Source organism: Rattus norvegicus, chromosome 2 (genome assembly GCF_021556685.1).
Source record: "Rattus norvegicus strain SHRSP/BbbUtx chromosome 2, alternate assembly SHRSP_T2T, whole genome shotgun sequence".
NCBI lineage: Eukaryota > Metazoa > Chordata > Mammalia > Rodentia > Muridae > Rattus > Rattus norvegicus.
This window is the reverse complement of record NC_141535.1, coordinates 13,138,330-13,164,335: the sequence shown is the minus strand read 5'-3', so window position 1 is coordinate 13,164,335 and position 26,006 is coordinate 13,138,330. Positions and strand designations below refer to the sequence as shown.

At 41.2% G+C, this 26,006-nt stretch overlaps 1 protein-coding gene across 1 annotated transcript in view; it reads left to right on the top strand.

Annotated features, from left to right (window-relative positions):
* The window catches only part of Adgrv1 (adhesion G protein-coupled receptor V1), a 579,866-nt gene that overhangs the window by 508,461 nt on the left and 45,399 nt on the right, over positions 1-26,006 (top strand). Inside the window, exon 87 of the mRNA XM_087635923.1 lies at positions 6,857-6,978. Coding sequence (XP_087492049.1) covers positions 6,857-6,978 — 122 coding nt within the window. The remainder of the gene's footprint in view (positions 1-6,856; positions 6,979-26,006) is intronic.

The window sequence follows — 26,006 nt, the reverse complement described above, 5'->3', positions numbered from 1 at the left end:
CACTGTGCATCAATCCACACTGTACATGTATCCACACTGTCTGTACATGTATCCACACTGCGTGTACATCCACACTGTATGTGTATCCACACTATATGTATATCCACACTGTATGTACACCCATACTGTATGTATATCCATGTTGTACATATATCCACACTGTACATGTATCCACACTGTACATGAATCCACACTGTACATATATCCACATTGTGCACATATCTACACTGTACATATATCTACACTGTATGTATACCCACACTGTTTGTGTATCCACCATGCTCTACCAAGGGAAAACCTTCATAATCAATAAATATCTTGTATAGCAAGAAATTACATTAAATTTGAGAGTCAATGCATATACTATTGAGAGCAGAGGTGTGTGTGTGTGTGTGTGTGTGCGTGTGTTACTGAGATCCCTTAGAAGTACCAAAAGCAAGTGACCATGTCTACCTGTATGTCATACAGATCATGGTGTTCAGAGTCTCTCCTAAAAGAACCTGGTACTAGAGTAGAGAATGTCTGAGACATTTTGGGCCCATAACTAAGCAAGTGCCAATAAAATGGTGGGGAAAGGGAAAGACATGGAAGCTCCAGCTAAGGACAACTAAGCATCAAAATAAATATTAGTGTATAATAGTCTTCTAAATATAATAGGAATGTCTCAGTCCATATTATAAAAATGACTGAACATTAGGTAGTGAAAAAAGGTATGTATATAGGTTCCAAGGAGTGCCACACAAGACACTTACTAATTACTAAGGTTTTCCACTGTTAAGAAAGCTAATTTTAATGGAAAATCTATGCAACCCCATATCCAAGTGACCAGAATGAGTATCTTCATTAGCAGGACAAAATGAGTTCCTGTGTTAAAATGATCCATCATCACTTGTGATGTCTACATTTATATTCCAAATGTCAGCAGGAAATAGATCAAATAACCCAAATTTACAGTACTTGCTCTCTTTTCATTCCTGTTCTTGTGGTAAAATGTCCTGACTAATGCAGTTGTAGGGGGAGAAAGGGTTTATTTTAACCCACAGTTAGCTCATAGCACAGCAATCAAGGTGGCTAGAACTTATGACAGCTGGTCACATCACAACCACATGTTTACCTGATTACTTGTTTGCCTGTGTTCAATTTGTCTTCTCTACTCTTATACAGGCCTGGTCCCTTGCATAGGGAATAGCACCACCAAGAGTGGACTGAGTCTTCATATCAATTAACACTAGCATACAAGGCAATTCCCTATAGACATATACACAAGCAGGCCCAATATTAATAATCTCTCACTGACAGTCTCTTCCCCAGGTGATTCTATATCGAGTCAAGCTGAAATGTAAAGCTTACTAGCATAGTACTCTATAAGAAAAACTGTCTGTAATCAATCAATATGTCGGAGTCAAAGATCTTTTCAACCACTTGAGTTCCAGGGGTTATAGAGATGCCAACCATGCAACAATGGTTCTCGTTGAACAGAGGAAATTGTTAGAATAACTTAAATAGTGTTTGTGAGTTTGCTCAGTATGTTAAAGAGCTCATCATGCAAGCATGATGGCCTGACTTAGAAACCCAGAACTCACTGTGAAAGGATAAAACCAACTCCTGGACATTGTCCTCTGACTGTGGCATGCAGGTGCCCTCACTCAGGCACACACACAAAAAATACATACATACATATACACATACATGCATACTATATACACATACATACATACTACATGTCATGCATATATAATGCATACATAACTATGCACAAAACATACATTTACACACAAATAATAAAGATTTAAAAGTAGTAACAAAATGGAACTTGAAGGTGCTAGTGTTTCAGTGCTGCTTTCCTGATTTCTGAAACTGTCTATATAAAAATATCTTTGTAGAAAATACAAAATGTAGTATTTACAGAGTAAAGAGGATGCAGTCGGCAACTTCCAGATAACCTTTTAAGCCCAAAAAACCTTGTTTCTATACTGACATTACAACTAATCTGCATGTTTGTGATTATTTCAGAACAAAAGAAAAAGTTTTAAGTGCTAAAGTCATATTTAACTATTCAAATCCCCATGGTGTGTTAGTGCTGGAATGATCTGTACCTGGGAATTTCTGTGGTAGTCTATCCTCATGCCTTTCAGTATCTGTGGTAGTCTATCCTCATGCCTTTCAGTATCTGTGGTAGTCTATCCTCATGCCTTTCAGTATCTGTGGTAGTATATCCTCATGCCTTTCAGTACGTGTGGTAGTATATCCTCATGCCTTTCAGTACGTGTGGTAGTATATCCTCATGCCTTTCAATAGCATAAAAATATATTTATGCTTGGCTGCTTTCAGATTTCATTCAATTTCTAAAGTGGACATAGATTGTGATATCCACTATTAAAATCTCTTCTGTAAAGACATCTAAAAACTCAAATGAAAAGGGAAACATAACTACAGAATCAGAGGAAATTCAAAAAAATCATTAGATCCTACCACAAAAGCCTATATTCAACAAAACTTGAAAATCTGCAGGAAATGGACAGTTTCCTAGACAGATACCAGGTACCGAACTTAAATCAGGAACAGATAAACCAGTTAAACAACCCCATAACTCCTAAGGAAATAGAAGCAGTCATTAAAAGTCTCCCAACCAAAAAGAACCCAGGTCCAGATGGGTTAAGTGCAGAATTCTATCAGACCTTCATAGAAGACCTCATACCAATACTATCCAAACTATTCCACAAAATTGAAACACATGGAGCACTACAGAATTCCTTCTATGAAGCCACAATTACTCTTATACCTAAACCACACAAAGACCCAACAAAGAAAGAAAACTTCAGACCAATTTTCCTTATGAATATCGACGCAAAAATACTCAAAAAATTCTGGCAAACTGAATCCAAGAGCACATCAAAACAATCATCCACCATGATCAAGTAAGCTTCATTCCAGGCATGCAGGGATGGATTAATATACGGAAAACCATCAACATAATCCATTATATAAACAAACTGAAAGAACAAAACCACATGATCATTTCATTAGATGCTGAGAAAGCATTTGACAAAATTCAACACCCCTTCATGATAAAAGTCCTGGAAAGAATAGGAGTTCAAGGCCCATACCTAAACATAGTAAAAGCCATATACAGCAAACCACTTGCTAACATTAAACTAAATGGAGAGAAACTTGAAGCAATCTCACTAAAATCAGGGACTACACAAGGCTGCCCACTCTCTCCCTACTTATTCAATATAGTTCTTGAAGTTCTAGCCAGAGCAGTCAGACAACAAAAGAAGGTCAAAGGGATATAGATTGGAAAAGAAGAAGTCAAAATATCACTATTTGCAGATGATATGATACTATATTTAAGTGATCCCAAAAGTTCCACCAGAGAACTACTAAACATGATAAACACCTTCAGCTGCGTATAAATTAACTCAAATAAGTCAGTAGCCTTCCTCTACACAAAAGAGAAACAAGCCAAGAAAGAAATTAGGGAAACAACACCCTTCATAATAGTCCCAAATCATATAAAATATCTCAGTGTGACTTTAACCAAGCAAGTAAAAGATCTGTATAATAAGAACTTCAAGACTCTGAAGAGAGAAATTGAAGAAGATCTCAGAAGATGGAAAGATCTCCCATGCTCATGGATTGGCAGGATTAATATAGTAAAAATGGCCATTTTACCAAAAGCGATCTACAGATTCAATGCAATCCCCATCAAAATACCAATCCAATTCTACAGAGAGTTAGACAAAACAATTTGCAAATTCATCTGAAATAATAAAAAACCCAGGATAGCTAAAACTATCCTCAACAATAAAAGGACTTCAGGGGGAATCACTATCCCTGAACTCAAGCAGTATTACAGAGCAATAGTGATAAAAACTGCATGGTATTGGTACAGAGACAGACAGATAGACCAGTGGAATAGAATTGAAGACCCAGAAATGAACCCACACACCTATGGTCACTTGATTTTTGACAAAGGAGCCAAAACCATCCAATGGAAAAAAGATAGCATTTTCAGCAAATGGTGCTGGTTCAACTAGAGGTCAGCATGTAGAAAAATGGAGATCGATCCATGCTTATCACCCTGTACAAAGCTTAAGTCCAAGTGGATCAAGGACCTCCACATCAAACCAGATACACTCAAACTAATAGAAGAAAAACTAGGGCAGCATCTGGAACACATGGGCACTGGAGAAAATTTCCTGAACAAAACACCAATGGCTTATGCTCTAAGATCAAGAATCGACAAATGGGATCTCATAAAACTGCAAAGCTTCTGTAAGGCAAAGGACACTGTGGTTAGGACAAAACGGCAACCAACAGATTGGGAAAAGATCTTTACCAATCCTACAACAGATAGATTATATACAACAGATAGCCTTATATCCAAAATATACAAAGAACTCAAGAAGTTAGACTGCAGGGAGACAAATAGCCCTATTAAAAATGGGGTTCATGCTAAGACTGAACCCCCAGTGAACTAGATTTTTGGGGGGATGGCGGGCAATGGGGGGAGGATGGGGAGGGGAACACCCATAGTGAAGGGGAGGGGGAGGGATTAGGGGGATGTTTGCCTGGAAACCAGGAAAGGGAATAACACTCGAAATGTATATAAGAAATACTCAAGTTAATAAAAAAAAAAAAGAAAGACAGAAATGTAAAAAAAAAAAACAAAAAAAAAACAAAAAAACGGGGTTCAAAGCTAAACAAAGAATTCACAGCTGAGGAATGTGGAATGACTGAGAAACACCTAAAGAAATGTTCAACATCTTTAGTCATAAGGGAAATGCAAGTCAAAACAACCCTGAGATTTCACCTCACACCAGTGAGAATGGCTAAGATCAAAAACTCAAGTGACAGCAAAAGCTGGAGAGGATGTGGAGGATGTTGGTGGGATTGCAGACTGGTACAACCATTCTGGAAATCAGTCTGGAGGTTCCTCAGAAGATTGGACATTGAACTACCTGAGGACCCAGCTATACCTCTCTTGGGCATATACCCAAAAGATGCCCCAACATATAATAAAGACACATGCTCCACTATGTTCATAGCAGCATTACTTATAATAGCCATAAGCTGGAAAGAACCCAGATGCTCTTCAACAGAGGAATGGATACAGAAAATGTGGTACATCCTCACAATGGAATATTACTCAGCTATCAAAAACAATGACTTTATGAAATTCATAGGCAGATGGATGGATCTGGAAAATATCATCCTGAGTAGGGTAACCCAATCACAGTGCACACATGGTATGTACTCATTGATAAGTGGATATTAGCCCAAATGCTTGAATTACCCTAGATGCACAGAACACATGAAACTCAAGAAGGATGACCAAAATGCGAATGCTTCACTCCTTCTTTAAAAGGGGAACAAGAATACCCTTCGGAGGGAATAGGGAGGCAAAGTTTAGAACAGAGGCAGAAGGAATACCCATTCAGAACCTGCCCCACATGCCGCTCATACATATACAGCCACCAAACTAGATAAAATGGATGAAGCAAAGAAGTGCAGGCTGACAGGAACCGAATGTAGATCTCTCCTGAGAGACACAGCTAGAATACAGCAAATACATAGGTGAATGCCATCATTAAACTACTGAACTGAGAACGAGACCCCCGTTGAATTAATTAGAGACATGACTGAAAGAGCTTGAAGGGGCTTGAGACCCCATATGAACAACAATGCCAACCAAGCAGAGCTTCCAGGGACTAACCCACTACCCCAAGACTATACATGGGCTCCAACCTCATAGATAGCAATGAATAGCCTAGTAAGAGTATCAGTGGAAGGGGAAGCCCTTGGTCCTGCCAAGACTGAACCCCCAGTGAACGTCATTGTTGGCGGAAGGGCGGTAATAGGGGGAGGATAGAGAGGGGAACGCCCATAGAGAAGGGGGGAGGGGTTAGGGGGATGTTGGCCCAGAAACCTGGAAGGGGAATAACAATCGAAATGTAAATAAGAAGTACTCTAGTTAATAAAGATTGAAAAAAAAATCTCAAATAACATTCCCTCACTAAATCAAAGGAGACAAGTGGAAATGACAATAGTCCTGTGTCCCAGAATCACTGTCAGAGAAGCTGGAGAAAATGATATCTCAGTAGTTGAGAGCTCTGCCGCCCTTTCAGAAGATCCAGGTTCAATTCCCAGCACACACAACGTGACTCGAGGCTGTCTGTAACTCCAGTTACCCAGGATCCGACACCCTCTTGTGGCTTCAACAGGTGCTGCCTGCAGGTCATACAAAACATGTAGGCAAACACTCATACACAAAAATTAATAAAGTCAATTTAGAGCTCCAGTGGCACAAGTAACCCATTGTGTGGTGTACTTAATATGGAAACCATCAGGACAGCTGCAGAAGAACATGGTGGGTAGAACGTTTTCTGATGGCCAGTGAGTTAGTCACTTCATCTCTGCTCAGAACAATCACAGTACATTTTGTTGTCTTCTCGATGGATAAAAGCTGAGTAACACAAAGAACTTTAAACCTTATGGTTTAAATGCCATGCTGGAGTGCGCTCACTGGGGAGCACAGGGCTACACCCTAGTCTTCACAAAATCTTTGTACTTGCTCCTGCCACTTCCCACACAGTCCAGTAGGTGGTAGCCTCGGCAGGGACAAATGTCTTCCTTCCCCCTTCAAGCAGACTCGTTTAAAAACCAGAAACTATGTGGCTCTGTGCAATGCCTTCCCTTCTCCACACAGGAAAAGGATTTCCAAGGTTGTTCCCTGCATGAGTATTAGGGTATAGACCATCTATCATGAGGAATCCAAACTAGTACTGTGTTTACATGTGATTGATCATGCAGTGTTCTGAACATTTTTCCTTGTCTTCTTTGTGATTTCCAGAAATTCCTCTGATTTTATATCTCTTCGCCCTGATTTCTCTGACGTGGCTTTGGGGAGGACTGCATATGGCCTACCGACACTTCTGGATGTTGGTTCTCTTTGTCATTTTCAATAGTCTGCAGGTAAGTCAAGCCTTAGAGGCAACAGACATTTAATGAATGCAAAGCACCAAGTGTCAACATTCAAAATTTAAGAGTCTACATATAGATGAGTTTGTGTACATCATGAGTGTACAAAGTCTTAGAATAGTGTGGTGGGAGTTAAATATTTAATACTCAAAATATGGCTGGAATGTACATATAGAAGAAAAATATTTACTTGCGTCTCTTCAGCAATATGGAGTAACTGCAAAAATGTGTTCTTTATAGATAGTTATACTCAGATGGCAACCATGGAGAAATGATCCACATATATGGGGCATAATGTATCTATACATTAGTTCAACTGAGCAGGGAAATTGATGGTTAAACAGTCTCCTCTTAATGTAAGACAATTTCAGTGACTAAAAAATTATTTTACCCCTTCTCAAGTTCAGTAATGGCAATTTTAAATTAATTTTGCAAATATGCTTAGGTAGTATAACTAAGGGATATACCTACAGCAAAATTTTAAGCAGACTTTTTAGTGCTTTTGTGAAATGGAAAGATGTTGCGTCCTGAAAATTATCAAATGAAACAAATGAAAACATTTTTCTTATTTTGCAAAGTGAAAAAAGAATCTCTTAGACTAAAATAATTCACTAAAATTACCAAGAATGCTTTTACATATAATTATTTTGTTCATCATCTTATAAAATGAATATGTGCATAGATACATACAATGAGAATTATAGCATGCAGCTGAAATATGATTCAGGGGTAGAACATTTATTTAACACACAGGAGGTCCATGGGTCACTAACTATTCTTAAAAACAGAATGAGAGTAAGGGGAGGCAAATTCTTTAATCAGAATACAGCCTATATGATGATATTTAATCTAAGTACATTATCTGTTTTGGAAGGAAAAAGCTACAAAGTGACCTAAAAGTTTGTAGTCTCAAGAATACATGGGCACCTCTGTGTACGCATAGTAGACGTTCACTGGCACTGTTAATACCTAGAGAAGGACCACCACACCCCTGTAGGACCAATGATTGAAATGAGTAAACCATCAGCTTTAAGATATGCCATAGTAGGTGACATTTATGCTGAGTATTGTGAGGGCTGAAGGACCATTTCCCTCTGCCTGAACCAGCATGTACTCTAAGTAGAAAGGTGGGGCATTAGGCCAACTTTGGATAACTACATTCTCACAGAACTAAGTTCAAGGTCCACACTGATAGCCTGCTGTTGTATGACAAAATTTTCCTGGGGAGAAGAAACACACACCAGATAGGAAACCATGACAGACTAAAGGATGATGCCACCAAAGTCCAACTAGGTGAACCAATGAGTTTCATTGGGGTTACTTAAAGGCTATAGGTGAGGAGTTATTTACAAGAGCAGAAATGACTCAAAAGACCAACTCCAGCGTGGGTGACAGCTCACAATAGCCAGGAACCTGGAGCACACTGCATAGTCTACACGTAGCTCAACAGGTTCCAGACTGTTCTCTGCAGGTGCCTCAGCTGCTCTAAACCTCCTCTAAGCAGTTTAGTGGGTTTTTGTTTCTTCCAGGAAGCTGGTCTTGTCTGAGAGTCTTTTTAGCACCTGGCTGTGTTTACCATGGCGGGGGAAGGGCCTAGTGAATCTGGTCAGTTTCAGGAACTTCCTGAATCTATTTTTTAGTCGTTTAGCTCTTGTTTAAGCAGCTCCCAGGCAAGATGGAATGTTTTGATCTCAGAAAAAAACTATTACACAAGACTTTCACATGTATTTTATTTGGCAGCTGCCCAGTGATACACAGGTGTGGTTCAGATCTTTAAATATTTGCGGCAGACCTTTAAAAACTGAAAAACATTGAAAACCTGAACTTCTGACGTACAAAGTACTGTGTGCACGGTAGTGTTTTTCAAGCCCCAAGAAGAAGCCTCTTGTGTAGAGTAGGTGTCTTCACCTTATATATGGTGTGCTGTATTGCCCATAACTAAATCCTTAACACCCTTCATGCTCATTAGACAAATGAAGAATGTATGGCTGTCAACAGGCTACTTCAGACTGAGGAAGCAGGGTTAGCCAAGGCTGTAAACAAGGAGAGTGGTCAGTGTTGTCTAGATTAAGAAATAGGAGGAAGAGAGGAAACAGAAAGTGCAGGCTGACAGAACTACCAGTTGCCCATGCTCTTGCAGTGCTCACTGTCAGCCTTACCCAATCTGAAGCCTTGGATGTTTTGGTTGTTTGGCCTCGATGATTTCACTGCCAGTGTTAACCTTTTTTCCCCCTTGGATGTGGTTGGCATGCTCATATGCCTGTGCTTACCTGTTCAGACAATCACTGCAAGTGTTTAGAGCGTAGTACTGAAAAGAGCCACTGTGAGCAGGCAGGCTGTTGTCATCGGATCTATGGGTGTTAGCACAGTGCTGCGGTGAGGGGTAGCGACAGGCTTTAGAATTGTTGAGGTTTCAGTGATTGAATATGAGACATAGAGTGCAAAGGAGGAGCATCGCTGAGAAATCCCTGATTTGACTGATAAGTGAATGTGGTTGCCTCTCTGTGATGACGTGGAGACCCCAACTCTTAGAAGATGTAGGGCCAGTGAGGTTTGGGAGACACTGGCAGTTACAGCGACATTTTTGAGTGGGTACATGGAGATGCCAGTGGAAGGGAGCAGTGGAGAACCAGGTTGTGAGTTTGGAGTCACTGTAGAAAAGAGAGCTTCAACAAGAAGTGGTACCTACTCCATGGCTGTGAATAGACAACAGAAAGAGAAGATAGGAGCGATGTGACCTTGTGGGTGGCTCCACAACCTGTCTGTGCATTCAGAATCCACCCACTATATGAAGGGGGCTGTCCATAGGCAGAGCCTCACTGCCACAGCCTCTGTTATAATATCTGAGTGAACTCTGAAAACTTAAATGTCTGGAAAGTTTTTGAGTGATCCAGAACTCATGTTTTAGGAGCCACAGTTTTAAAGGAGAATGTTTTTTTTTTAAAAAAAAAAAAAGCAAAACAAAAAAAGAGTGTCCCCGCCAGCGGGGACCCAGTTATTCAGGGTCCTGAAGAGGCTTTCTACCTGTGGGCCAAAATGGGGGTGAAGAGAAGAAGGAGACCAAGCAAGATTCTGTTGTCAAGGTCTCATTTATTGGGGTGAATGTTACAGCTTTTAAGGCTTTCAGGTAGGGGGAGTGTCCTTTGTGAAACACAGAGGAGAGGGAGGTGCGGATACAGTCAGTGATAGCTGGAGGCAAAGAGGTCAGGCGGTAGACGATGAGGTCAGGCGGTGGAGACACTGGGTGTTGATTCAGGAGGTAACAGGTATCTGCTAAGGGAGCTGAGGCATCCCTTGAATGTTATCTTCCTGTGCCGTAAATTCATGGGAGAGGCTTTCATTCAACAATCTTAAGACTTATGGCAGTCATCTTAGGGGTGAGTCTCTGTGGCCAAACAGCCCAAAGTCACCTAGCCACTTTGAGCCATGCAGTCAAAAAGCGGCTAGGCCCAAATCCAATATGGCTCCGTGCAAAAGAGGGGAGGGGAGGGATGCCATGATCACAAAAGGGGTTTTCCCAGGGTGAGGCTTATCCATTGCACTCTGGCTGAGCCCTGTGATTTCCCCCAAATTCAAGAAACTTGACTACATAATTTGTGGCAGTGGGGGACTACATTCAAGCTCTCCCCTTGTTTAGAAAAATACAAAAACAAACAAACAAAAAGATCAGAGTTTGAGATAAGGTTGGTTCACACAGAATTTTGAGCTTTGTGGAAAGAACCAGAAAGGGAGAGATTGATAACTGAAAACAGGCTCTGGTGTAAGATCAGGCTGAGGCACGAAGAGCAGTGCAGAGGGCTTCTCTGAGAAGAGACATGCCCTGCTAGCTGGAGAAAACCCAGTGATTGAGAGACAGCTGCAGCTGAGAGACAAGACTTGTAACGCCCTCTTCTCTCTAGTTGAGCAGCAAGGCCATGTGTGGAGAAGTTCAAAGCCTGTGGACTTGTAGGCAGTTTTGAGCCACCCAGTAGGGATGCTGGGAACTGAACTCAGATCCTCTGAAAGACCAGTGTGTGTTCTTAACCTGTGAGTCATCTCTCCAGCATGAGTTTGTCATTTGTTAGTGGATTCATGCTACTATTTATAGATCAGCTTTTTTAAATTACTTTAGCCAAAGTATATCCAAATTTGTTTAACAATGAGGGAGAATAATCACCAGGCTGGTTCTTGGCTGGGAGGCACAAGTAGAACCTAATCAATCATTAAAATACTGAAACATTACTGTACAAACCCACTGAATCTATCCCATGCTTCTTTACATCTCCTAAACATCCCCAGATTTTAGCCACAAAAAGGCTAATGTCTCACTAGCCTGGGAACCCCCATGATACAATATGACTCTGTCTAATCAGAACCAGTCAGAATCAGTCTGATATATATCATTTATTTCAGGTTTTCTTCTATATTTCTTGCACTGTCTAAACTTCACTGGATAGGGGAAGAAAATAACGAATGGACTACAAAATCAAATGCTCCCCCACTCTACATTTGGAATTTCCAGTTAGCATCCAGTGTAGTTCACTGCAGGTGTCTGCCTAGATACAATCCACAATTAGTCATAGCTGCTTTCTTTGGAGGATAAACAGCTCTTGGGAAATGAGCATTGTTAAAATAATCAGTTACAGAGAACTAATTGTTTCAAGACACTCCCTTCACCAGTGCCTTTGGATAGCCAAAAAGCCAACTGTAACAAGAAATGTCATTTTGTTTCCATTAGAGACTTAGCACATGAACTATTCATGAAGAGTGAAAAGGCAGCCTTCCCAGAAAACCCTGGATAAACATGTAGAAGCCAGGGAGGCTGGGACTCTTCACTGATTTATCCCAGAGCGACATCAAGTTCACTGGGGGAGGGGGAAAGAAAGAACTACATTTGCTTTGTAGAGTAAGATTCAGAGAGTCTAATGAATGCCTTATGCACTCTTCAGAGCTCCCCGACCCTCTGTAACTTTGCAAACGGATACACAGAAGTTGGGAGGAGCAGGTGTATTTTAAGTTCCTCTCTCACTCTCACAGAGCTCTCCAGGGTTTGGTAACATATGGTCTGACGAAATGTCTGTTTATGTGAACTTCTTACTCCTTTTGACAAGGAACGACACCTTCTCAGAAAACTGCAGGATTCATACTTTTGCTGGAACTTGTTTTTCCCAGCATGATCATTTGATTCTGATCTGCCAGCAAGAACATCCAACGGTGTAGCAGGATCTTGTCACCTGTGGCACACAGACTGTACTTCCTTTTTTTTTTTTTTTTTTTGGTTCTTTTTTTCCGGAGCTGGGGACCGAACCCAGGGCCTTGCGCTTCCTAGGTAAGCGCTCTACCACTGAGCTAAATCCCCAGCCCCCAGACTGTACTTCCTGAAGCTGACTCTGACCTTCCAAAACAAGTGCCTCATTTTCTCATGCCTCCACTTGTCCCCATATGATCATTTAGTTTGTTTTTCCTGCCTTTTTAATCCTGGGCCCTCTATACCCACTTTTAAAATTGACTTTCACTATGTAGCATGGTCCATGAGGGTTTACCTGGAAAACTCCTAGCATACCGGGACACCCCAAACTGCAAGCCTACCAGATTTGCAGTAACCAAGGTGCGAATGTCTCTTTAAAACTGGTTTGTTTGGTTGTTTGTTTTTTGGTTGGTTTTGTTGTTGTTTGTTTGTTTGTATGTATGAGTTTTTTGAAAACAGAGCAAGCAGTAATGTATGAGACTGGATTATATGTAGTCAGTCATATTCTTTCTCTTATTTTTAATGTATATTTTCTCAGGATCTAAAATTTTATTATTTTTTATATTGTTCAAATTCTAGTATGGGGAAGGGTTTTTTATATAAATAGTTTTTCTAAACACATATTTTTCAGTTACATTTAATGTTTGACTGTCGGGTTCTCTAGAACGAGTGTAAAACTGTCACTGGGTCCTCAGGCTCAAACCCAGAGTTTTAGGCAGCCTAGGCAAATTTTCTGTTGAGTCATATACTCTAGTCCTGTAATGGTAATTTTTTTAATTTATTTATTTATTATATATAAGTACACTGTTGCTGTCTTCAGACACACCAGGAAAGGGCATCAGATCCCATTACAGATGGTTGTGAGCCACCATGTGGTTGCTTGGGAATTGAACTCAGAACCTGTGGAAGAGCAGTCAGTACTCTTAACTGCTGAGCCATCTCTCCAGCCCTATAACAGTAATTCTATTCATCAATTTGACAACTCTGAGCTCTAAGTTCTAGTTGTCTGTTTTCTAAATGGGTGCTGATTATAGCCCTAAGTTATGTATTTATATGTATTTATATATAATATGTCAATTATATATATAATTTACAAGCTATGTAGTATTTTATAAATGTAGAATACTGTAAATTAACCAATGAATGGAGACAGACTTACAGTCTTGGTGTTCAAGTCTAGCATTAGAGGACTGGCTCTCCCTGACCTTTCACCCACACCTCATAGGTCCATCTGTCCTTGGCACCTGACACACAGCTCTTGTGTGTCATTGTTCCTTAAAGTTCAAGCAAGTGATTTATAAAGTTAGGCATGTCTTGTTCTGTGACTGCAGATAAAGAGGAAGGACAAGAGTAGAGCCTCCACCCCACATCACTGAAATGCAAATGGTTAAAGCAAACACAGGCTCAAGAAAGGCTTTTGCAGTATAAATTCCCACAGCCAGCAGTCAATGTACAACCTCTGAAGAGAAATGTTTGAATTTCTTCACCACAGTACAACTTAGTTTTCCTTTCAAAGGTGTGGGCCTATCCTAACTTGATCCGTAGAATCTGTCTTCAGGCTTTGTGATGGTTAACCTGGTTATGCCACCTCTTGGGAATAAACTCGGACAAAAGTCTTTTTGTTTCTTCTAGAAACCATTCCTTCCTGCAGTTCCTGGTTGTCATCTCCTCACTTCTCAGTCCTATGAGAGTCTTGAATTCTTCACCTTCCAGGCAGCTGCTTTCTCTCCAGTTTCCTAGCCTTCCACTTCAGGCACAAGTGGCTTTAGCAGTGCCAAATGGCACTGTAGTTCTCTTTTATCTGGACTTTCTTCTTGTATCTCTAGCCTTGGTTCCTTGGTAGATTTGAACTTCCCTGTTTAGGAGAGAAAGTCTGGTGCGTAGTCCAGAGTGCTGTTTCTATTGTTCATCAGCCAAGACTCTGAGAACTGCAACATGCGGAGAACAGAAACAAAAGCAAAAGCAAACTGTAAGCACAGGGTGTCCCTCTTAATGGGCTTCCTTGTTCCCAGGGTTTGGCCTCTCAAGTATCAGCCATTTTGATTGCTTTCCGATGCCTTCCATCCACCATTTTGTCATACTATATACGTGTCTAAAAATATTTTCCTAGCTTGCATGGTTCTATTCAGTGACATTACTCTGATACTATCTACCTCATCAGAGCTATCGGCAAAAGTCTAAATGGATTCAGTTAAAAAAAAGTCTCATAAATATTTAACTGAAACTAAATGCATATTAATAAGTGGTGCTACTAAAAGCTACTGCAATTCATCAGATATTAAGTGACTATTCTTAAACCATATGCACTAACTGAACTGTAATCCAAGGCTATTTGTCCATGCAACATCATGTAGTCAGCAGGTGAGGTACACTTTCTGCCTCACATATCATCAAATTAAATAAACAACTGGTTAAGACCTTAGAATCTATCTCAAACAATCACAAATTTGCCTTCAGAAATGTACTGACCACAAAATGACCACATCAAAAATTGGAATTAAAAAATAGAAAGGGTCATCAAACCGTCTGAGCAAGTAAAAGCACTTGTAGCACAAGCCTGGGGCTGAGATCAGTCAATAGCGTTCACAGTGGGAAGAGATCGTCTATTCCCAAAGCTGCACTCTGACCTTCATGTGCATGCCATGGCTCAGACACACCCACACCCACACTCTCACACTCACATCACATGGACATATGCAATAAGAATAAATACACGTCTCTCTGAGCATGAGCCACCTTTCTTGGAAAAGTTCTCCCTCCTCGCCAAAGAAGCCTCCCCATTACAACAGAAACCATCATAGAGAACCATAACTCAGAGGAAAGCCCAGCCCCAAGTGCATCACAGTTCCTGTATCTGTGGTCTATGGAAGAGGGGGCAGAAAGACTGTAAGAGCCAGAGGACCAGGAAGTCAGCTATAGGAGAGTCTGTCCTAGAAATGGCTGCACAAATAAGATGATGGATGATGGATGATGGACGACGATGACGACGACGACGACGACGACGTTGATAAGTAATTGCAGAACCAGTGGACATGGTACCATGAAAGGAGGATTGCTAGGAGATGGAGTTAACTTCCCCAGGGATAAGCTCCAAGCTGTCTCCAGGAAAAGTGATGTACTCACTTCATGGGGCACCATGCTCTCGAGCTACTATGGCAATCTGTGTAGTCAACACATTCTGACTTGAACTGTTTTCAGTTTAGGAGTTTAGGAGTACAACCTCATCATATGTCAAGAAACATCTGTATAGTCAAGATCTACAAAGGAGATGAATGATAGTTCATTTGAAATGAGATACTTAGGAAAATGTAAACACCATTATTGGCTTACTAATTTGTTACAAATTTTTTTAAAAAAATTTTTATTTCTGTCTTAGTTTGGGTTTTATTACTGTGAGGAGAAACCATGAGCAAGGCAACTTTTATAAGGAACAACATTTAATGGGGGTTAGCTTAGTTTCAGAGATTCAGTCTATTATTATCTTGGCAGGAAGCATGGCAGCATACAGGCATATATGGTGCTGGAGAAGGAGCTGAGAGTTCTGCATCTTAATCCAACTGTAGCCAAGAAAGACTATCTCCTAGAGAGGGCAGAACTTGATCGTCAGGAGCCCTCAAAGCGTACCCCCCACAGTAATGCACCTCCTCACTTTCTGATTGTAACACTTCTCATGGGCCAAGCATATTCAAACCACCACAACTAGCATAAAGTAATTATTGACTGTAATGGACTCCATTAAAACACATAAAGCCCTAATTCCCTCTCTTGTCTTAAGACTATTGCATTTCGTTTCCATGTTGGTTACTTGAACAAAGCATAATAAAGCAAAGACATTTGTCTCCTAGAAATGACTAGAAAGTGGAAAGTGGATGCTACGATTACTAACAACAGTACATGGAGAGATGGCTCAGCGACAGAAAGCACACACTGCCATTTAGAGAACCTGAGCTTGGTTCTCAGCAACCATGTCAGGCAGCTCCCAGCTGCCTCTGATTCCAGCACTAGGGACTCCAATGTCCTCTGGACTCCTTGGCCATCAAATACCTCAATTTATGTTACAGTAACAAATATAACATCACTGACTTATTAACTATCTATTATCCTAAACCCAATTCTCATTCATAGTGAAATGGCCCTGAAAATTTACATCATTTGCTTCCTCAATTCTGCAACCTAACTGGTCTTAATAGAAGTAGCCTTAAGCAACAAGTCATGTTAGTGAATAAAGTTTCTGTTACTCACTCAGGACATCTGAAAGCACTTATTAAGAAAAGGTTAATGGGACTGGAGAGATGGCTTCACAGTGTAGAGCACTTGCTGTTCTTCCGGAGGATCAGAACTCACGTCTCAGGATCCATGTGGTAGAGGCAGATCACAGTGATCTTTAACTGTGACTTCAGGGGATACGCTGCCTCTGCCCTCACCTGCACTCATATTCTTATACCCACATGTACACACATGACAAAGAGTAATAAAAATAGATATTAATAAACCAAGTCCTCGGGTGAATATTCACGTATTCAGTCCAGTATTCAGGAAGAACTTCTCCCTCCCCTCCCCCAGGATGGAGGTAAAGTTAATGTATATCCTCACCTCAGGGCAACACCCAGATTCTCTCCCACCTCACTGTTTTTCACATGCTAAAGGACCTATGCTTTTAACTCTTAACTGCCTTTTATCCAACTGATTGTTCCTTTATAATGTAAACAACAGAACTCTTGCTGGTGCTGTGATGGGTATGTGTCTAGGACACCAGAGTCCACGGGTTCAACCTTGAGTAATACAAAATCAGGAAAAGATAGACCTCACTGGACAGAAGGATATGAGACACTAAAGACTAAGGCAGAGTTATAAAACCAAGCACTGGAGCCTATGGCCCAGGGTTACTCATGTCTAGCAGAAGGCCTGGCCGAAAATACCCCAAGGCAACATTCACTGAGGTCAAGAGAGAGGCTGAGGTTACTTCCAAACACTCAGTGATGCTTTAATCCAACTCCACTCTTCTGATGTCTTTAACACACACTGTTTTTCTAAAATATCTGCTGATATTGTCATTACAGCAAATGCAGGAGAGAGCTAATGTTTCTAGGAAAATGCTAGAATTCTGGTTTTATTTCTGTCTACTTAATTGGCCATTGCAGTGAGAAAACAAAGACTTTACTTGCAATAGCCAAGGACTGGACAGGGCATAGAGTGACAATTACTGCAGTACTCAGGAGAAAGAGGAACTGCTCCAGATGTAGCTGGTTTCCTAAAATGGAGTGAGGGTTTAGAAATCAAACAGTCCCTGGTCTCGCCTCCTTTCCCTGCCTTCTCAGCCCTGTGTGGATGTGCACCCTGCTATAGATCCTGATGTCCACCTCTGCCTGTGGCCCTAGCAAGGACCAAAGGTGAGAGTGGAAGAGATCAGCTGAAGGTAGAGTTGTGTATCCTCATCAAGTGATTGTCAGAGTGACTGTCCACTAAGAAGAGGTCATTCTTAAAGGAATCTGTGTGAACTGAAGTGCTTAAGGATAGTTGACAGGCAGGCACAATACAACTGAATATCTGCCCATGATTTTCCTCCAAAAGTAGTCAAATACTCCATCTCTTCAAACTGTGTCAAACTCATTGTGCATGGCATGATCCTATCTCCGTGAGGATAAGTTACCATCTTCCTGTATAGCGGTTCTAAGCCATTACATATGGCTACTTTTAGGTCATCAATCAACCTTTGTGAAGAATTGCTATAACCCCTTGGCACCCCTCATTCCCACTGTAAAGGTTTCTCAAGAGTTTCAGCTTCAGCAGAGTCAGCTTCTTTGTCATTCTGTGAGAGTACAGGTTCTCCCCCTCAACTTATAATTGAGTTACAACCGAGATAATCCCACAGAATCAGGAAACACCCTAAGCCGCAGATGTATTTTACCTTTCTCAAACATGCTTGGAACCTTAGCATGCAGTTTAACAAAACCACTTAACATGAAGCCAGTTTATAACGAGCACCCAAATATCTCCTGTAAAATACAACCCTGACGTGTGCAGGACAGCATGAACAAACGAAAACACAGGAGCCAGGTGATCAGTTTTGGGAAGTCCAGATTGGCATTGGAAGTAATCCACTCACAATAACTTTCCCATTATCAATGCACTTTTCTTTCTTAGAGATTCTTAGGAATACCCACGTTTAAGACATATAAAAATGACAGTCACCCGATTCACTCATTGTAGTTTAAAGTTCTGTTTTTTTTTTCCTAAAGAAACCAGCTAAGTAGCCTTTCCAGGAATATATAAAATATTTTCATATTATCTTGAATTTTATACAGCTGCCAATTTGTTATTACCAAAGCAGTTTTAATGTTGAAGAAATGTCTAGGAAAGTAAGTTCATTTTCAAATGGGTATGGGTCTGAGACAGAATTTGAGCGTCTCTCATCAAAGTCAACATGACTTGAAGTATGTACAGTTTTCCATAAAATGGTAAAAGATTATAATTCAGTGAAGACTGGCAGATCCCCAGAGTGGGTAAAGATAGCCCACTCTTCAGTGTGCACTTAGCTGTGGCTCTCTTCAAAGTGGGACCATGAGAAGAATGTCACGGACTGTGCGAGGACTCTCAGGATGCATCTCTGAACCGGTGTGTTCTCTGTGTTTGCTTATCATCTAAGTATCTCTCTAGGCTTAAGAAGACGTGCTCCAAAACGTCCTCATTATACCCTCTTCGGGACTCAGTGTTTCCTTATTTATATATAAATGATGAGAGCCTCAGGTTTGGCAACTGCTAAGTTTCTCCTCCCACACTAAAATTTAGTAGTTTCTTCTTTGGGCAAAGTGTACAGCAGGTGTTTTTCCGTTTCCTTTTGTTCTTTAAAAATGCCTCTAAATCACATGAGTCAAATGGCTTAGGAGAAAAGAAGAGTCCAATAAATAAAAAGGGCACATCTACCAAAACAAGACCACGTTTCGTTAGTCCTTCATATTTTACCTCAGCATGTTCTCTTCCCTCCCAAGCTTGGTGTGCATGGTTTCCATGCAGAAGTAAATAGGAGCCAATTATAAAATTTGACTGAAATGTGGCTCTGTTCAAATCACCAAGAGTGGCTCATGAATCAGTGTGAATTAGCAAGATCACATGCGTGCCTAACCTTGATTCTAACACTGCTCCTGTGTTTGTTTCCATCACTTCCTGGAGCCCTGAGGCTGGTTCTTTCTTGCTGCGTTAGAGTGGCTTTTGTCCCACTGTCAGCACTGACTTGCCTAAGTATCTGCCCCATCCTTGCTACTAGTGCACAGCCTGCACATACATGTCCCATGATTCTCTTCATTGTTATCTCCCAGGACAGGACATCCTGTTGCCTTTTTGTTCCTTTCCTGTAAAAAATATGGGCTACTCTTGCTTCTCTTGGAAGCATTAAGATTTTCATCATAGAACTAAATTCTCCCTGGCTTTGTGATCCTAGGTCAATGAGATCATTTTACAGACCTTAGTTGGAGTGTCTGACCTTCCAAGTCATTTTTTCTTTTAAAATTTTCTTTCAGTTCTTCCCATCTTTTGGTTAAAGTAGTCTTTGAGGAAAGGTCGTTACAAAAAAAATGACAAGTTTAGCCAGGCACTTTGCTTTATTCCTAGCATTATGGAGGCAGAAGCAGGCAGATCTCTGATTTGAGGACAGCCTGGTCTACAAAGTGAGTTTCAGAATTGTTGCAGTAAAAATAAAAAATGAATCCATGGCTACCAGTTCCTGTGCCTTCCCATTCCACTCGTGCTCCAGCTGTTTCTCTGCCAGCTGCTCTCACACACTGTCCCCTTGGGGGGTTGTTACCATGCCTGACACACACATTATGTTGGTCAGTCCATTCTAGCATGGCAATACACCACGCTAGGCCCAGGCATTCTATAGCCTAGCACGGCTTCCAGAACTGAGACGGGTTGTCTCTGCCCTCCGAGAACTTTGCTTACATCCCCTGTAGCCTGGTAAGATCAAAGCTCTAAAAACTTGTAGTTTAACAATTAAATTTATATGTTAAATTCTCATTCTACAATATATCCACAGAATAAATCCACTGCCAATTAATAAAGATAGAAACCGCCCACCTAGATAAGATAAAATTGACCTAGACCACCTGGATAAAATTGACCTAGACCACCTGGGTCAGAATCCTCCTCCTCCTCCTCCTCCTCCTCCTCCTCCTCCTCCTCCTCCTCCTCCTCCTCCTCCTCCTCCTCCTCCTCCTCCTCCCCTGTCTCCATCTTCCTTCCCTCGAACCTCCTCCTCCCTCTTTCTTAGACTTTTCCCCACCTACTCTTCCTTCTCATCCAAAGATAGACTTAACCTTATCCTAGACCCGCCCTGCTGCATAATGACATCATCCCACACAGACCATCTAGGCCTACATAGAAAAACCCTGTCTCAAAGAGAAGAGGGGGAGGGGAGGAGAAGAAGGGGGTGGGGAAGAGGAACAAACAAGGTTTATACCATATACTTCAAGGATAAAAAAATAAGTATGGAACCTTTAAGGAGGGAGCTTTGCTTCTGGATTTTGAGAACCTATGACCTGAGTTGCAAAGCACTCCACTAAGAATTAGGAAACATAGACCAGGTTCTATCTTACTGTGTGACCTCGGTCAAGATCCTAAAGCTTGCTTTCTTCATCTTAAAGAAGCACTTAAAGTCCCTTAAAGCTCTCACCTGGGACTTTGTGCTTTAATTGTAAAACTTCAGAAAAGCAAACTGAAAGAAAAGTGAACCATGCCTTGTATCACCACCCGAAAAGGTTTTGTGAACACTCTCATGTAGTCTTTTTTTTTTTTTTGTAAATTTCTCAAAGTTTTGAAATATAAATCTCTCTATAATTCTTCTTTTGAGTTGAGAAACTGAGACTGCAGGAGTTTTGGGCATCTCTAGGCTAGCAGGCCATCAGGGCTGGCACTGGGAAGTGGAGCTGCAATCTCCAGCAACTACTGGTCCCAGAAGGCTTCGGGGTTATAATTCCTCACGTGTAGATGTTCTCCTATGTGTGTGTTCCCTATGTAGGTGCTCCCTAAGTCTTTCCTTATTCTCTCTCAGATATCTTGGGACTTACAGAACACATTTTATATTCATACTTTAATTTTTATTTTTACTGAACCCGCTCTCCCAAATGCTACATTTATAATACTTTGATACATACACAATAAAACAGCAACTCAAATGAGAATAACTTTATAATTAGATACTTCTTTGATCATACAATAATTCCCCATCACTAGTTTCATTTGGAAAGGGAACAACCTTTGGCATTCTTTTTTCTCTCTGAGAAAAATAAGGGGAAAAATAGTGTCACTGAGCAGGTGGGGTAATATAAATAATTCATATACCCACTCATGGTAGGGTTATAGTCATGCATTAAATGCATTAAAGAAACCCTTGCCATAATCTTCCCTACCTTGTCTCCATTATTCCAGGACAATACTTACATTTGCATTCATTTGACCACACCATGTAACATAGAACCGTCATTATAATGCATTGTTAGTTATCTTATGTGATTTGTTAAGTACAGTAAACTGTAGAGCATGGGTTAGTAATTTTGTGATCACATGGCTTAGGAGGACTTGGATTTACTGTCACTTTCCCACACTGTGAGTAACTTCTTACCACACACAATACATTCATACAACACTGTACCCAATTCAGTCATACAGTACTGTACACAATGCAGTCATACAATCTTGCACACAATATATAATACAATCATGGCTGTGACAAAATACCTGAGCAATACAACTTAGAGGTGGGAAGGCTTATTTTGGTTCACCTGTTTGGACGTCTCATTTCCTTCTGGCAGGCAGGACACAAATTTGAGCAACTCACTCCCAGCAGCCAAGAAGCAGGGGTGGGGGTGGACCCACTAGTGGCTACTTCTCATTTTATTCTATCCAGATCTCTAACCCATGTGATGGGGCTACCCACACTCAGGGAAGGTCTTTTCCTCCTAAACTAATCCTCATAGAAAAATGTCCCCACAGTCACTCAACAGTGCAATTTTCTGACCTTCTAGGCAGCTTTTAATTCAATGAGTTTGACAGTCAGGGTTAACTACCACAACGGTTCCAACTGACTATGGAATGCTGTTTTAGAGTTGCAAACTCATGAGTGACACCATCTACGTATGTGAAGGACAGCCAAGTATATGGAACTGAAACAAAATTACTAGTTCCTCTCAGTGTGAAAGGTGGTTTTATCTTGTGTTGTTCGTATTTATTGTTGGCAATAATACTACTGACCTGAAGGGTTAGTAGAGAACCAAGAGAAGCCAGAAGTGGGTTCAGGAAAGGTGTGGTCTTTGAGGTGGGCTGTAGAGGTCATTGAATGAGAGTGAAGAATGTCCCTATAGGGGCTAAGTAGAAGAAAGGAATGGATAAAGTCACAAGTAATGCACAACATAATTTGGTTTTTTTTCAAACGTATCTGTAACTAGGAAAATAACACTGAACAAACCCTGGTACAGGGACGGGTACTAGGAGCAAGCGTTAGTGTCCCATCAGTGTGTGTTTTATTAGAACAGTTTAGAAAACATTATAAAATTCTTCTGTGGAATTTAAAACTTGAATGCTGGCTTTTTGCATTCCTTCTACAAATTCAGACAGCATCAGAAAGAGTCCGCTAAAATATAAACCGTTACCATAGACGTCCTTGATCTTTCCGGATACTGACTGCAGAGTGAGCACACAACAATGGGAGGAACTTTCTATAATAAATAACACAGGTCCGTAAGCCAGAATTGTAATCTAGGGTGTAATGTTCTTCAGAGTGGGCCATAACAGTCTATTCATGCATCTCAGCAGAGCGGCACCTCATGCAGAGCTAAGAGCCTGTGGGATCAGAAGCACAGGGGAACGTGCAGTTCAGTATATAGTGAAATGGCACTGACGGGAGCAACCTTGTCATCACAGTACAGGAAATGGTAGCCCGTGTGCGGGTGTGCATGTGTGTATGCGTATGTGTATGTGTATGCATGTGCGTACACACTGCATATGTGTATGGGCGTGTGTGCCAGAGTTAATATGTGGAGGTCAGAGGACCACTTCTGAGAGTCATTTGTCCCCTTCCACCATAGGCTTTGATCATCAGGTTTCCATGGCAATTACTTTTACCCAAAAAACCCTATCCCAGCCCCACTGCTCTTGTGTTCTCAGTCTCCAGCCTCCATCTTGGCATAGTCAAGCCAGGATTCCATAGACATTCCACAGACATAGACATTCCACAGACGTGCTGTTACCTCTGGCTCTGTGTGGGCTGTAGGAGTCCACGCTTAGGTCCGGTGCTTAAGCTGTGCGCATGTTATCCACTGAGTCATGCTCCCAGCCAAGAAGGGATGCCTAAGAAAAAAATAATTTACATTATTTCTAGAATCCTTTGATAAAGAAAGTGTGTGTTTCTATAATGTCACAGTTTCGTGAATGTTCAATGTTTCTGAAGGCTGAGCTGCTATAAGAAATTTACAGACATTTTTCGTTTGTTTCGAGACAGTATCGCACCTTGTCCATGCTGCCTCATATCTTGCCCTGGCTTTGAACATGTTACCTTCCTGCATCAGCCTCCTGAGAAGGGCATGATAGGCAGATGCCACCATGCCCAGTGGCTAGAGACTTAAAAGTAGTGAGACTGGAATTTTAGAGTTCTAGAACATACTTTAGAGAAGTTTCAGGGCAGGCTTCCTAAATTTCCATATTTATTTAACACCTTTATGATAACAGTATTTACTTCTTTATGATTTTTATTTCTTCTTCAAATGCTTCCTATTTCTCACTTTTACCTCAAAGAAACTGTGGGTCACTACTACAAACCTGAAGATATGTCCTGAAGGAAGGAGTCTCTCTGCCTCCATTGCTCTGCTCCCTCTCGGAGTTTTACATATCAGACTGGCCCAGTGATTACTAAAGAATGGAGATCACCTCACACTGAAAACAGATCTTGAGCTAGCAATTCCTGTAGCCATCTTGGGCTCCAGATAACTTGCTGACTTCCTCAAATCCAAACCAACGTTGGCAAGCAGGATCAGTTTTATCTGAAGCTTCCATTCTCTCCTTTCATTATAAATGACAAGGGCATCTGATGGGTTAATATACGAATGCACTTTTGCTCCCTTCCTAGAAAACATACCATAAAATACAATCAGGAGGAATGAACAATCAAATCATAACAACAAGAGGCAGCTCAGTTCAAGGGAAAATGTACTGTGGTGTTTGCTCTCTCCCAGTCCACAAAAGTAGCAAACTGGGAAGTTGAAAACAGTAGAAATATCCCTAAAATCCTGTACTCAGTATTCAACAGTAAAGAATGACAGTTACTGGAATCGTCACACAGCACGTTAACTTTGGTACTAGCTGAAAGGAATCACAGATGTTTACTTAAACAAGCCATATGGTTCCCAGTGACTACAGAAGAAGGCCCAAATGGATCCTGTTGATTGCTTGGAATTATAATACTAAGCAGTGTGATTAGATTTTAAATAATGCTATAAGCAATTCTTCCAGGGGGCATGAAGAGCTCTTCAGTGCTGTGAGGCTGGCTTCCTTCTAACCTATCCAAGAGTCTTTGTGACTTTAGGAAGGAGGGAACAGGCTGTTTAGACTATGAATTAACAGTATGGCAGTCTGTTGATTTCAAAAGCATCCCAAATTTTTATTATGAAAACAAATAAGAATTAAATGTTTTGGGACAAGTCCTGGTGCTTGCTGTGAAGCCGGCTGCATTCAGGTTGCCAATTCCGTTTGCTTTTGCTTCATCTGCAAGGCACTGCATTGACTAGCTATCTAGCCTGGGAGCTACCTGCCTTACCTATAAACTCTGCACCAGTCCCCCTTTACAATAACTCAGATCTCTACTAAGTCCTCTTGCACAAGAGCAAAGCCTCTGTAGCTCGCTCAGTACCTGCAGAATAAAGCCCAGGGGTAATAAACAACCCCCCATGGGTGGGGTGCTAATGGGATTTCCACACTGATAGTAACTACTTCATCTTTGGCCTCAGGCGGTCACTATCTCATTACCGGAATTTTGAAAGCAGGAAGTTATGATCTACTAAGTAGACACCTGTGGATGATCTGGAACTTGGATGCCTGCCTTGTGACGTTAGGGAATCAGACTGTATCTTATGTATGTGCTGCTTCTGAAAGAGACACACCCAGGCACTGCCTTTCCCTTGTTGCTCCCAGCCCTGTTTTTGTTTTCTGTTCTTCAGTTCCTCTGTTTTCTACAGCAGTGGTACAGAAAGGACAGGGCCAAGTCACAGAACAATCCTGTCTCCAGCCCAGTGTTGCAACAGATTACGTCATGTACTGGACTTCTTCCACCAGGAAAAAAATAAATAAACTTACAAGAAGCAGAGCAACTTCTCAAAGCAAAGCAAACACAGAGCCCATGACTGACTGCATTTGGCACTTAAGAAAATAGGCACTTGCAGGAGACCTAGTGTGCTGACTGGGGCATCAGCTTCTCTTTCCCACAAGGCCATCGCACTGCCTTGTTCTGACCTCACGTCGCTCCCTAACCCCATTCTCCGTTTGTCATTTGAATCAAGCATGGAGCCTTTAGTTATCTCAGCTCCTTTAAGTGGGACAGGACCTCTGGCTATCAGCATAGCTCTTAAAAAGTGCTGGATAATTAAATGTGTTTTTAATATAAACATTGTTTTGGTAGTACACACTGGAAAATGATGAAGCATGTAAATATTTGAAAATGTCAGGCCGGGGATGAGGTGCTAGAACTTGTTAGTCATTTCCAGACCAGATTTCTGCAAATCAGTGAATTTGTGGGAGAGGAGTGGGGCACTGC